The 13,618-nt window shown below is 43.4% G+C and overlaps 1 protein-coding gene across 1 annotated transcript in view; it reads right to left on the bottom strand.

Annotated features, from left to right (window-relative positions):
* The window catches only part of TXLNB (taxilin beta), a 33,556-nt gene extending 23,628 nt beyond the window's left edge, over positions 1 to 9,928 (bottom strand). Inside the window, exons 1-3 of the mRNA XM_005420095.2 lie at positions 9,827 to 9,928; positions 4,534 to 4,950; positions 2,499 to 2,590 (exon numbers count right to left, since the gene is read on the bottom strand). Coding sequence (XP_005420152.1) covers positions 2,499 to 2,590; positions 4,534 to 4,936 — 495 coding nt within the window. The 5' untranslated portion in view covers positions 4,937 to 4,950; positions 9,827 to 9,928. The remainder of the gene's footprint in view (positions 1 to 2,498; positions 2,591 to 4,533; positions 4,951 to 9,826) is intronic.
* Positions 9,929 to 13,618: the final 3,690 nt, after the last annotated feature.

The raw sequence follows: 13,618 nt of genomic DNA on the forward strand, positions 1-13,618 counted from the left end.
AAATGGTCCCCAATGATAAATTTGTATGAATAATTAATGAAGTAGAAGCTAAAATTAACTGCAAATAGAAGCAATTTTTACTTTTGAAAGCTGTCATAGAGAAATAGTTAATTTAGGAAAGAAAAGTTTTATCTTGATCCCAACTGCAGACAATGTCAGAGCTTGTATTTATTTTTTAGCACATTGTTCTTGCACCTAGCACTTGTGAGACTCGCAGGACCTCTGAAAATAATCCAGTTATAAACAATCCTGTGACAGTTGTTTGTAAGCTAAAGCTGTTGTAAACCACAGTCTGCTTTGCTAACCCAACACACCGAATTTAGTGAATGAGATGTTCTCTGTTGGTGAGTAGTGTGGCAGAGCTTTTGCCCAAATGCCTGTCCTGCTTCCCCATCTGTGGGAACCCAGGACATCCCTCTGGCTGTCCAGAATGGCCAAGACCCCTGCCAGGGGGCTCAGAAGCCCTGGCATGGAGCCCAAAACACCTGTGGTTTTGATTATGACCTGTGGAGCAAATTACCAACCTTATATGAAGATCAGCAAGCCACAACAGTTTAGGTAGAATAATAGTGAAGTTATCATGGGGTGAAAAACTAGATTTTGGAATGGGGGTTCAGGAGGCAAGATGGAGGGATCTGGGCATGTCCAGCCTTTCTCCTTCTTCTTGGCCTCCGTCTTCTGCTGTGATGTTAGCACTTTTAGATTGGTTTAGAGTAGAAGTAGAAGCTCACTGTCTAACATAGGTGATAGTATTGGAAAGTAATTCTAAACATTGTATACGTAGTTTTTAGCATAAAGACATAACACCGACCCAGGGGCAGGCAGTGTGCCTCAACTGTCCTGCTGGATGGACCTCAGGGAGGGCAGGAGAAAAATTTTTATAGATAAGATGCAATAAACAACCTCGAGACCAAGACATGAAGAGCTCTGACTCATTCTTCAAGCTCTCGGGCTGGGAAAAGAGACTTTTAAGTTTCTCGGCGTCACGGTGACCAGCAAAAGATCCTGAGACCCATCCCCCCTGGCGTGGCTTCTACCTTTCTACCTTCATCAGCCTGTGCTCCCGCCTGCAGTGTACCCACAGTTCTACAGACTGTGCCAGGGCATGGGCTGGCAGGGACATAACACTGCTGGGTGACCTCTTCAGCTATAGCCAGCCCCAACACTACTTGAAGAGGGGCAAGCACTGCCAAGCACCCAGCTCCATCAAATGGCTACACCATCCCCTGAGCTGTGCTGCCACAAGTGTTTGTGTCACCACACGGCTCACCAGACCAGGAGCTGATCTGGCTGGAAAACAGCTCAGCAAATCAAGACATGATCCAAAGTGTGTGATGGGGATTGACACGAGGGAGCGTGGAGAGCGGTCACAGCTACAGCCAACTGCTGACAAGCCATTAATCACCACATGCCCCTCAGCCACTTCGAGTGAGCAGGGTAAGGCTGTCTCCAACAAGGTTTTTGTTGTATTTAAGGAATTATTTATTTCAGTGACATTGCACAGTGTGTCAGAAACAAGTGTTCAGGACTTTTGTTTTAGCACCTTTCTCCTGCATGGGCTACTGGCAATCCACCCTCTGTTTTACACAGTGCTGCAATGCCATTTGAATGCAGTGCAGAGTACTTTGTAGAGGAAAGTACTGGACCTATTTCAATTAATCCATGAGGATGAAGCCCCTTTAAGCATGAGATAAACTATGAACAGCCTGAACCCAATTTATGAAATCAGAGGATTTTACATGAAAAATGGAAAGCTAAATTTCACTTCACATTATGATATGTGGACACATCTGTGCATAAAACCAATTAAAAAATCAATGTTCTGCTTCACACATTTTTCAGCACTTCACAAAGCATAAAATGCTGCAGCCTTGTCATTTGTAAGATCTCCACAGCTTATGGTCATACAGTCCTTTGACTACAAAGGAAAATATCTCTTCATCTGAAAATAACCCATCTTAAGTGTGGAAAGAACAGTCAGGTAGGTGGCATTGTTACAGGAGTGACATTATGGTGGCAGGGGCTTTGACTCTTCATTTCATTGTGCTGTGGCTTCTCTTACAATTAGTCTCAGTTGTCTACTATCTGCTTCCTAATACAGGAAGCTTTATACTAAATCCTGTATTATTTTCATTTTGATTAAATCACCAATGCATAATTTAAAGCAATACCTGTAACAGAAACATGCAAAACTCCTTGCAGGATGTGAAGGCAGGAGCCTAGACACCAGTCTCCCGTGTGGGTCACTTTGGTAGATTTGCCTTTAAGTACAAATATTCTGCCTCATCAGCTTTCTGTCCCAAATCTTGTTTTTGTCACTTTTCATTTTTTGTCTTTTATTTTTACCCATAATTATCTGACCATGACAACTGTATTGGGATTCACTTACCAGGACAGACACTACTGGTATGTGAGGTTTGACCATGCTGCATATCATGTATTTTTTATACATTCTTGTGTAGGCAGTTTGTACAGAAAAGAGCCAACACTGTACTCACCAGCTCAGCATACTTCTTAAACAACAGGTCGAGCTTCTCTTCTGGAGTATTCAGCTTATTCAAACTTTGCATCAGTAGGGTGGCTTCTTTTCCTTAGAAAGAGAGGAAGCAGATATTTGATGCTAGAGGTAGTTTGTAGTTGATGTACTGTTATGAAATTAGTTGTTTGATGCATGGGTCTGTAAAAACACAGGCTGAAATGAGGCATTTTGGAAGGAAAGGAATAATTTTTGCTGTAAATTTCGGAGTTTTTCTTTGCCCCATAAGAACAACGTGCTAGGACTTTCCTCCATTTCAGACCTCAGTAATGGGCTTTTTTCTAACCAAAACATTGTCTGTGAGATTCTTTTGTTCTGTGTGATCTGATTTTCATTCAATGTCTTTGCAAGATGATTAGGTCAGACACATGGCACATTTGACTGACATAGGACAGAAAGGACCTGGACCCCAAAGGCTCAGGAACAGCTCTCTTTGCAAGTGAAAGTGGATCAAGTCTGGTGTATTCAGCTCCTTTGCTGATCAACCCACACAAGACATCAAGAACACTAAGTCAGATATAGAGACCATGGTGTGGAAGTAAACAATCAGAGGGTGGTAGGTGCTGCCAGCCAGGTCTGGGCTTCGTGATGTTGGTGTAAATCAGTTCCCTGACTTGCTGGAGAAAGCTTGTATTCCAGAGGGAGTCTAATAACTCCCTGGGTGTGCAAAGCCAAATCACTGCACAGCCATTCAGGTATTGCTTCTCCTCTGACACCTCTTGGTTTTCATTTCAGCCCCAGGTATGATCTGGAGCTTGAACACTGCTTGTTCATTGAATACAAAGTGTCCCTGACATCCCTGGAGAAAAGGTTGCCTGTGGTCCCAGGGGCTTGGACATGCTTTTCCAAATGCTCCTCCTTCCTGAGACTGTTAGACAAAATCTGCTTTCTGCTTTGGGGTGGACATTTTCTAGGTTCTCAGTTCTAGTGCAGACCAGGAGTACTGTCTCTGGAGAAAATCCTTTATTTCACACTAAATTCTCTCTACAGCATCAGCATAAATAAGTGGAAGTGAGCTAAAATCAAATCCTGGGGTGAACTGTCACAAGGGCAGATGGAGTACTGTGTGTTGGTAGGGTTTTCACTGAGCTTGCTGAGCTACCAGTAACAGCACCAAAGCCAAGGCAGTAGAAACTGAGAATTTTCTTCTGGACATTCAAAGAATTTCTGAGGAAAAAAATCCATGCCATGTCCTATGCTTAGTCCCTTGTCTGTAAGAATGTCTGTGGTGATTCCTTTACAGGCTCAGTCTGTGTTTGGGTTTGGGCTCTCATGCAAAGGAGAGGCTTGAAGATTGGCTGCAGTTAAATGTAGGAAGGGAAATAATTTACATCTATATTAGATTAGAATGTAACTACATTGCTCTCTAGTGGCTGCCCAGTAGAAAGTACGTGTATACAAAAATTTGCTAAGACCTCTTTCTAGCTCAGCTGACAGCCCTGCCAGGGCTGAGGTGTTAGAGAACAAATGTATTGGCTGATTTCATATATATTATATAATTAGTCCAGGGGGTTTCTGAATGAACAATAACCTGGGCATGACAGTAATTTTCTTCTGCAGATCCTCATGCCACACAGCAGCACCATTATTACTGTTGTGACCAGTGAGTAGTCATATCTGAGCAGACAGGAGAAGAAAACATTCACTAAGGTACAGATGAAAGACTACATTTTCCTTCATCCAAGTGACTTTGTCCAGTGTGTCATTGGACTGACAGCTTTGGCTAACCAGTGTGGGTGGCCCAGTAGTACATCAGTGTTGTGTGATACAACTCTTTTTTTTTTTTTTTTAAAGAACTCATATCTAATATAGCCTACATATTGGGTAGTGCCAAAAATAATTATCAGTTACACAAAAACTGTAATGGTTACTATAATTTTCAGTGGTAGATGGAGGTCCCTATCATCCATACCAGAAACTTAACATGGTAAAGAGCAAGTACCAGGGAGTTCTCACTTGTGTTTGCAGAAGGGCTGTGGGAGTATGTAAATCCTTACCTAGTCCCTTCAGGATTTTCTTCTCCAACTTCTGCTCCTTGTTGACGCTGGGCTCCTTTGCTTTGGAAGCATCTCCAGGAGCCAGCTTCTCTTTCTCACTCTCTTCATTTCCATCTTCATACTCTGCATCCTCCAAGCTGCCTGGCTCTCCCTTCTCAGGCCTGTCTGTTCCTGCAGCAGTGCTTTCCTTCTCCATCAGGCTTGTTGCAGACCCGTAGGTTTTGATGATGTCCTCCAGCTGCCGGCTCAGCTCCTCTGAGATGTCACACACGGCTGCTTCGGGCCAGCTGCTTGGCTGCTCCACGGGGACTGGAGCATGGGATGGCAGGCCAGGGGCAGGTTTGTCCCCACTCTGCCCCTGGATGTCCTGCCCAGGTGAGGTGGAAGACTGGTCATTCTCCATGCTTGGTGCAGCACCTGACAGAAAAACAAATGGAGGGTTAATTTAAAGGCATAGAACCAGCCATATAAAGAATTAGCCATCAAGCTGTTCCCAAAGCTTGGCCAGCATGTGAGTGATTTTGTGTGAAATTTGGGATGGCAGCTTATCCATTGGTTCTGGCTTGACAAATATGTCACACTTAGATAAATAACCAAGGTGATTTGCCTTCCAAGAGAAAAGCCTACCCAAATCTAACACTTAAAAATGAAAACCTCTTATTCCCACTGCCAGCAATGACACATGAAATGACACCCCAGTCACTTATACCATTTTCCTCCTTGAATAAAATATTTGCCATATGTTTACTTTTCTTGATCTGTTTACTTGCAACACTGGTTCCGATATGGGCAGCTTCACTTCAGAGCTGCATTAGTTTCATTTCCTGTTTCTCTCCTGTTGACACATCTTAAGTCAATAATTGCAGAAAATATTTTAATATTTTTAATATTTTAGTATTTATTTTTTCAGTGCAACTGCAAATTGCACTGTGCCCTTGGAAAGCCCAGCATGGTGCTTAATCTACAAGACGTGGTTGGGTACCATCACAGTAACAGCAAAGAATAAGATTAACAGCTATAAACCACCCTTCTCTTGTACTTGCTGCATGCTGCTGACAGCTTCTTTGACAAAGTACAAACTGCAGAATAAACCACAATGAAATAAACCAAATCACACATAACATAGTTTGATAATCCATGGTGTTTTGTGGGATGAATTTCAGCTAATTTATTCCCAGTTTGCAAAGGGAAGCTTTTGTTTTCTCAGGTTTTTGAGCAGCTGCACTCAGCCAGGCAAATACAGAGCCCCCAACATAGCTGTGTTCCTGCTCTGGCTTACTCAGGACCTGGTAATGAAGTTGTCAGCAAGAGCATCCTGGGCACCAGGAAAACTTAGAGTAGTGAAGGCCCCTTCCTTCTTAGAAGGAGAGGCTGCTGGCGCCTCTCTGTTGCCCTCATGAAGTAATGCAGAGGTGTGGGGTGCACAGCTGGACCTTGATCTGCAACTATCCCCCACTACTGCTTGACTGCAGACTCTGTCCTCTTTCCAGCTGTGAGTCCTTCTCTCTCTTTTCCAGACTGATTTTTGTTCCTCTCCTTAATAATATAATTTATAATGGTGCCAATGGGGAAGAGGGGGAGAAGCTTACTTGGTTGGCTCTTTCCAGCATGTGAAGTGATTGCTTTCTTATTTTTTAAAAGATTTTGAAAACATGAAGCTGACTGGGAATCATTTTGTTCTGTGTTCAAACAGGCTACAACATATGTTTTCTATAGTGTCTAAATTTCTACAGCTTTCAAAACTGTAAATAACATGACCAAAGACATTATATGATAAGAGAGATATCATTTACTGTAATAAATGACTCAGTGTTCTTAAATTCTCCCCAGTCAAAGTGATGTTTGGAAGTGCAGTGATGGCCATCACTAAGGCAACATTTTTGAAGATTTGATTTTCTAGCTATATGACCAGGCTTGCAGATAAGATAGTAAAATGAGTTATCATCTCTCAAGCAAATAATTGAAAGCTTTGAGTGGGCTCAGAAAGTGCTTGAAAACTGTTAGCTAGAAATCCAAGCCCCTGCAGTCCACCCATAGATACAACTTGCCAGCAGAAATGGCTCAGGAGTACATCTGGATCTGGTCTCACGGACCTGTGAGACAATTGCATGCCATTCTTTCCTCACTCCTTGTGCCACAGTCACTATATCAGTGCAAAATGATTGTAGAATTATAGCGATCTGATTTGATGTCATATCGAGTTTAACTGACACTGAAAAATTAGACCCTATATGTGCAATTTAAGTAAATAATTCCAGACAGCACAAATGTTAGCCTCCTGTTTGTGATCTTTTTAAACAAGAGTTAATTGACTGCCAACTAATTCAAGGTCAGTAAGAGTATTGTAAAGGCTAAGCTAGACACTCCACAAAATATGTGTTTATCTCTGACATGTTCAGGCTAGTGTTTACTGTTGCAATCATTAATTTGAGCTAATTGGCAGTTGGCAATCAATCAGCTAGAAAACCCAGGACTACCAGCTCTTGTTTAGGCAGAATAAAACTCAGAAAGTATATCCCAGTTCAAAACAGCTATTTTTGTTATATGTTCATCAGAGAGGGGAGAGCAGGACTGCAAAATGCTCCATTTCCAAATATTAACTTTTGTATCTCCCCCTCTTTGTAAGAAGGCTCAAGCTGATGTTTTCTCTGTACTCTGACTCTCCCCCTTGGCTGCCTCCCAACTTCATCACTCATGTGGTAGCACTCTGGCTAAAGGTTTCCTCTTATGTGAATCATAAAGCATGTCTCCAAATACTGTAGGCTTTAAATACACTGTAGCAATTGATCTGTGCATGATGTGTCTCAGCAACAACAGAAAAACAGGGGTGAATGAAAGAGAAACTGGATTATTAGAATCAAGGACACAAGATGCTTACAAGCTGGCCTTGCAGGAAATCTTCCCTAACATACATTCCTGGCTAGAAAGGGATTAGTTATAATTAGTCTGAAACCATGGCAATTCACAACTGCTGAGTTTCCATCCACCAGCCCAGAATGGTGAGCAGGCAGGAACCCCAGAAATACACAGCAATGAACTTCTAACCCAAAGGTGCCCACCCACTGGGTCATACTAGCAGTTGTATTTACACACACAATAAATATCCTAATGTTTTATTTTGTTCTTCCTCAGACTAAGCCAGAGGTGTGATAAGTGCTTTCCAGCACAAACAATGCCTCTGAAGACTTCTGTACCTTGTTTTGCACAACAGCTTCCACAGTGCTGCAGTTTATGTTGAGGGAGTCACAGCATCTGGGAGTTGCCTGCTTACAGCCTTTGATGCTGGGAGTTTTTACTGCAGTTGGCCCCAGTTCTCCCTTGTACCCCAGCCTGCTTAACCTTGATGTACACAAGGAATTCTCCCTTATCAGGCCATAAAAGACTTTTGGGGCCAATTTCAGCAAGACCCAAAGTGTTTACATTATACTTTATCTTAAACACAGTAATGCCTAAAAATTAGGTGACAGAGTCCAGAAGAGGAATTCCTTGGTTTTTCAGACTGTTTTAGACTGGCCTGTTTTTCAGGCCGGTTTTAGACTGGCCACCTTTTCAGTTTTGCAACTCCTACTAGCATTACTGTTGCTTTCAGGCGCTGAATTTCCAACACAGCCTTATCCTGTTTTATGGAAAGGGGGAGGACTGGATACTCTGACTGAGTCTGAGCATTGCATCTTGTTTACTCTTTTTCTCCTGCATTCCCAAATCCTGGATCTGTTCCACAGCTGTGAGATCAGCACCTTTCTTGGCTCTGGTGTTTTGGATGGAAACTTGACACTTGTGGTTACTGCCTACAAATAGTCACTGTGGTCCTCCTCTCCTTCAGTGGGGAACACCCCCAAAGAGCCAGAGGGTGCTGCTGCCTCCCCACTGTGAGAAAGATTCCTCTCCATTCTCCTTCCTCTGTTAAGAACTTGGGAAGACTCAGGACAGAAATGGAACTTTCAGCACAGTTGAGCACACAGCCTAGCCACTGCTGCATCCAGAGGCAACAGCAAAAGGTGTATGCCTCAGATCAGTCTGGTTACATGCTGAGTTTGTCTGCAATTATATCCCTCAATATTTCACTTTTACAGCACAATTTTCCTTCACTGGGCTTTGAAAACAGCCAGTATTTCCAAAGTAAAAGGTCAGTAGGCAAGGGCCAATGACTGACTTAGCAGAGCTGCAATAGCCATCCCACTGCTGCTGGGAAAACTGTTCCTGTGCTGGGGTGTGCCAGCCCACCTCTCGCACTGCTGGGAGCTGGTGCTGCTGCCCAGGCACCCTCCTGGCATGACCAAAAAACAAATTAAACATCTTCTTCTTAGCTTGTCTTGCACGCTGCCTTGAAAACTGTCACAGAGTTTTGTTTATCTTTTATAAACAGTGCTTCCCCTTCCTTCTTATGGGATTTGCTTCCTGATTTCCTTCTTGCAGCTTTAACTTCTAGACGGTTTACAGACTGGTCTATATTTAGTTTTTGCATCCCCCTATATTCAGCAGAAGGACACATGGCACCTGCTCTGCAGCCAGGAGCTATTTTAAGCTCTTCTAAAATGGGTGATGGTATTTAGCACTTTATGCTCAAAGTGCACATACACACACATTTCTCTAAAACAAAGCTTTACATACATTTGCAGCAGCCAACACATGCTGATAAAATCTGATTTTTTTATCTTTATATAACACCAGATTGGTCTGCAGTGACACCTTAAAGCAGCAAACATTAAACTCTGGAATTGCCCCTGCTACTGTAGCTCTGATCACCCTCCAGAAAAATACAAGTACCTTTTCACAGTCTAGATAGACAGTGCCCTATGTGTTACTTTAGAAAGCAGAGATAAAACCAGCTGTATCAGCTACCCACTGCATTTGAATAGCTTTATGATTTATGTGCAATTTCCTAGTACAAAACTGAACAAAAGTTTGGAGGTTTCGTGGTAGTTTTCCATGCAGGGTCAGAACCAGACTTGGAGGCTTTCTGAAGCCTCCTGCTTCACCTTTCATGTGGCACCTGAACCTCGACCACTGCTGTAGCAGACCACTTATGGCCCTCAATCTCAATTCAACACAAGCGCTACCAAAGTTATCTTAAATTTCTCTGATCACTCTTGAGACAAGAATTTGCTTCTTCCTCTTCACTAGCAGCCTTGGATACCTCCCAGTTTTCCTCAGATGTCACATGGTGCCCAGACTTTCCTAGGGCTGTTCCCAGAAAATGCAGCTTGAGGCTCCCAAAGGGAAGTACTTACATTAAAGCCCTTGTGCCATGTCACCAAGCAGTGACAGCAAGGAAGCTGTTCATCAGACTTACCGCAGCAAAGAGAAGATCTGAGCAGAGGAAAAAAGCCAGGCAGAAAGCTCAGACAAGGGCACTCCAGCAACAGGTTCCGTAGTCCTGCCACTGAGGAAAGAGAAAGGAAGACAGAGTGAGGCAGGAAGGACAGAGTGACACAGGAGGAGCAAACAGTGCAGGGACTGAGTGCGCACTGGACAGGGACCGTCTCTGATAGGCGCAGGGGAAGCTGCCTGCTGGCTGGCAGCATAAGCCTGCTATGTTGGCTATTCCCTGCTCTGACAGAGATAGCACGAGAGATTAGAGACTTGGGCCCTCAGAAAGAGAAAAGAAAGCAAGGATACTTGCACAGCTGCTACCCTTCAAATTTAAGTCTTAATCCCTCAATGACTTGAGGAGTTGTGCTGTGTGAAATTTGTCTGTATTGACAATGGATTGGTCGAACTTGGTTGAATTTTTCCTGTGTCTACCACAAAGACTGGGATGGATTTCCATAATGTGAGCTCCCAGCTGTGACTGCCCTTTGCAGCCTGGGATTTGGGCAAGATTTGTTAAAAACAGACTGATTCTTAATCATAGACTCACTGACTGGAAGAAACCACAGGGCATCTTTAGTTTAAGCTCTTGCTTGAAGGAAACTCAGCTGTAATCTCAGACTAGGTCTCTCAGGACTTTAAATTGGTCTTTACAACCTCCATGGATGGAGACTGCATGACCTCCCTGGGAAACCTGTTATCTGGCTTGACTGTCATGGCACTGAAAAATCTTTCTACCTAGCCTTAACTTCCCTTGTTCCAGCTTGTGCCTATTACCTCTTGTCCTCCTGCTATACACTTCTATAAAGACTGTCTCTATCTTCTTGATAATCTCCTCCAAAGCTGTCCCTTTTCCAGGCTGAACATCCAACCTCTCCTGACAGGACAAGTGCTCCAGTGCCAGCCACCATGGTGCTCCTCTGTTGAATTGATCAACTTTTCCATTAAGGCAGCGATGCTAAAAGAGGTGAGTAGTGTAGCTGCCCCTGATCCCAGCAGCTCCCAAGCAAATATTGTAGCCAAGATAACCTGCCTGACCTGCTTTCTGCATGTGACTGTGCTGGATCACGTTGGCCCAAAGTTGTGGTACAAGCAAGCAGAGCACTCCCCAGGGAGCTCAGCTGTACGCTGCTTATGTAGCAACCAGCATTTCCCACTTCTGTGACCCACAAGCCACTCAAGCACCATCTTGAGATGCCATATCACCTAAGCACCATCTGCTACCCACTCCCTAGAAGGAGATGTAGGTCAGTTTAATGCACAGATATGCAAACAATGGAGAAACGATAGGCTGGTACTGAAGTGGCAGCCAGGGCTATGAGAAGAGAAGTGGGACTTGGTCTTCAGTGAAAAACAAAGAGGCTCAGAAAAAAAGGGGGCAAAACAAAAGCATACTATAATGATTAGGAGTAATCTTCAGACTGATCCATGGCAACAGAAGAACCAGAAATGCTTTGTGCCTGATTTACAGAGGATGTCAGAGAAAGCAGTATTGGGCAGCTCAGTATCAAGAACTATCAGCTCAGGAATAGTCTGTACGTTAGCAGCATCTCAGACTTTTACTGGAGAGGACTAAAGGTCTTGCTATGTTTGTGGAGATGGTGGGGCAAAAAGTTCATGCTTGAGGTGATTTCTCATTAGTCTTATTTCTCTACTTTGAAAAGGCAGCTCCTACAATCTGGGGATGCATGGGCATTGTGACTTCAGGGAAAATCAGTTCTTCCTATTTTCTTCAGACACTGGTGGTGGCTTGGTAGAATTCCTAAGGAAGTCACTGATTTAGGCGTGAGCTTGCAAGGTCAGGGGCTTCTGTAGAAAATCTTTTGGAGAGGGTTGGAAACTGGCTGGATATGTTTTGAGAGGAGATAAAACTCTTGGGATGTTTGTGACAGGGCAGTGTGATAGATCAGAATACCAGTGAAAATAAGAGTGTTTGTATGGGCTCTTTGTGCTCCTCCTGATTCGACTGAAGAATTCTCCTGTTCCAGTCCCTGTTCATTTTTCTTTTGAAATAAAATCAGCTCTGAGATCAAAATGCACAACTGAACTACAAAGGAGCTAAGTAACAGCTGAGCTGTAGAAACTCGCTCTGGCATAGTCTCATTCCTTGGCAAACACAAGGCAAGACAGGTTCAGCTTTGCTCTCTTTCACTGGGGTTAAAGCTATTACATGTCAGCTCGTTTTTGCAACAGCCTCACAGCATGTATGGGAACCCTTATCACAGCTCAAATGAAATGATGGGATTCACTGGGCACTGGGAACTTGGTCATATCCCTGAGACATCAGAGTGTGCTGATAATGGGAAATTAGTTGGGGTCATCATTATAAAAATCAGCTACAAGTAGTACAAAGCCACACATTCTGAGTTGTTTCTAAATATGCAAGTAAATAAAGCAGTCTGTGGTAGAGTCAGGAAATAGAAAAGCACAGATAAAATCAGTATTACTAAGTTTGTGGGGAGTACGTGGGTGTAGCTTCAGAAGATTAAAAGGGATCTGCTGGATTTCGAGCTGTGAATTGAAATAACTGTCTTAGAAATGGAAAGGAAAACTCAGAGAGAAAAATTTAGATGAGTGTGTTAAAACTGCCATGCAGGCAATTCACATGCCGAGGACAACCAGCTGACTGGCACTTGGATTCTGCATGCTGGGATGGTTACATCTGGCGAGCTCAGGAGAGAGTGGACTGAAAGTGCTTTCTGTGGAGCCTGCACGGTGTCTGAGGTTTTAGCTTTTGCAGTGTTTTAGGCATTTCATGTCCCTGTTTTGGGGAAGAGAAAGAAATCATTCCCTAATACATCAGAAAGAGGAGAAATGTACCTTCCTCACATTAAAGCTAGATGACTCCTTGAGAATTTGCAGGAACAAAACTGAGTTTATTTTACAGATGTGTTCAGCTATGAGCTGGATTGCACATCAACAACCCTAGACTCTCTTTGTTGCACAGCGGCATTTCCATGGGGGTCATAGGGAATATCACAAACAAACTGTCTATTTCTAATCATCATCAGCATAAATCTATTGAAGGATAGACCTCTCAGGGGAGGAAAAAAACTTCTACCTGTATTGGTCATTTGGTCTATATAATAGAGAACGTGTTCAGCCTTACCAAATGAAAGGACAAGTTCACATTAAGTCAATGTTATTGAAACTTTTGGGTTTCCTTCCTATCTTCCTCTGACATACCTTTTCCCTTCTTTGCCTCGGCCATTTTCCAGGGCTGCAACATTCTGCTCTCACCTGCTCCCTCCTCTTCTCACTCCCTCCAGTGCTAATATTGCTTTTGGGAGTTTTGTGTGTTCCTTCTGTGTTCTGTGGGATAGTTTAGGTGAAAGACTGATGGTTCATGTTTAGAGTCTCTCTCTCTCAAATGCTCAAAGGCTTTAAAAAATGCCGACACTGAAGGCAGTACTGTGTTGGATAAAACCACTTGAAAAAGTTTTGAGGGTTTATTTTTCACCACAAGCAATGGCAAGCCTTAGTTGTTCTACCACCTAATTGAACACTTAGTTTCTGCAGAAGCCCTAATATCCCCTGGAAGCCATACAGACTGATTTGTCCTGCAGGCCAGTCTTTTGGCAGAAGGCAAAGGGGCTGCAGATGTTCTCCTGCCTTCTGCACTGGCAAGGAAAGGGCTGTCTGCACTTCTCTGCAACTTCTAGCTACTCCCCTCCATGACCCTGCTAGCCAGCAGCAGAAGGAAATTTGGAGACTAGCATTTCCAGTCCTGTCACACACAGGGATGCAGATGTCAGTGGACTGCCATGGTCTGCTA

This window comes from Geospiza fortis, unplaced genomic scaffold (genome assembly GCF_000277835.1).
Source record: "Geospiza fortis unplaced genomic scaffold, GeoFor_1.0 scaffold162, whole genome shotgun sequence".
NCBI lineage: Eukaryota > Metazoa > Chordata > Aves > Passeriformes > Thraupidae > Geospiza > Geospiza fortis.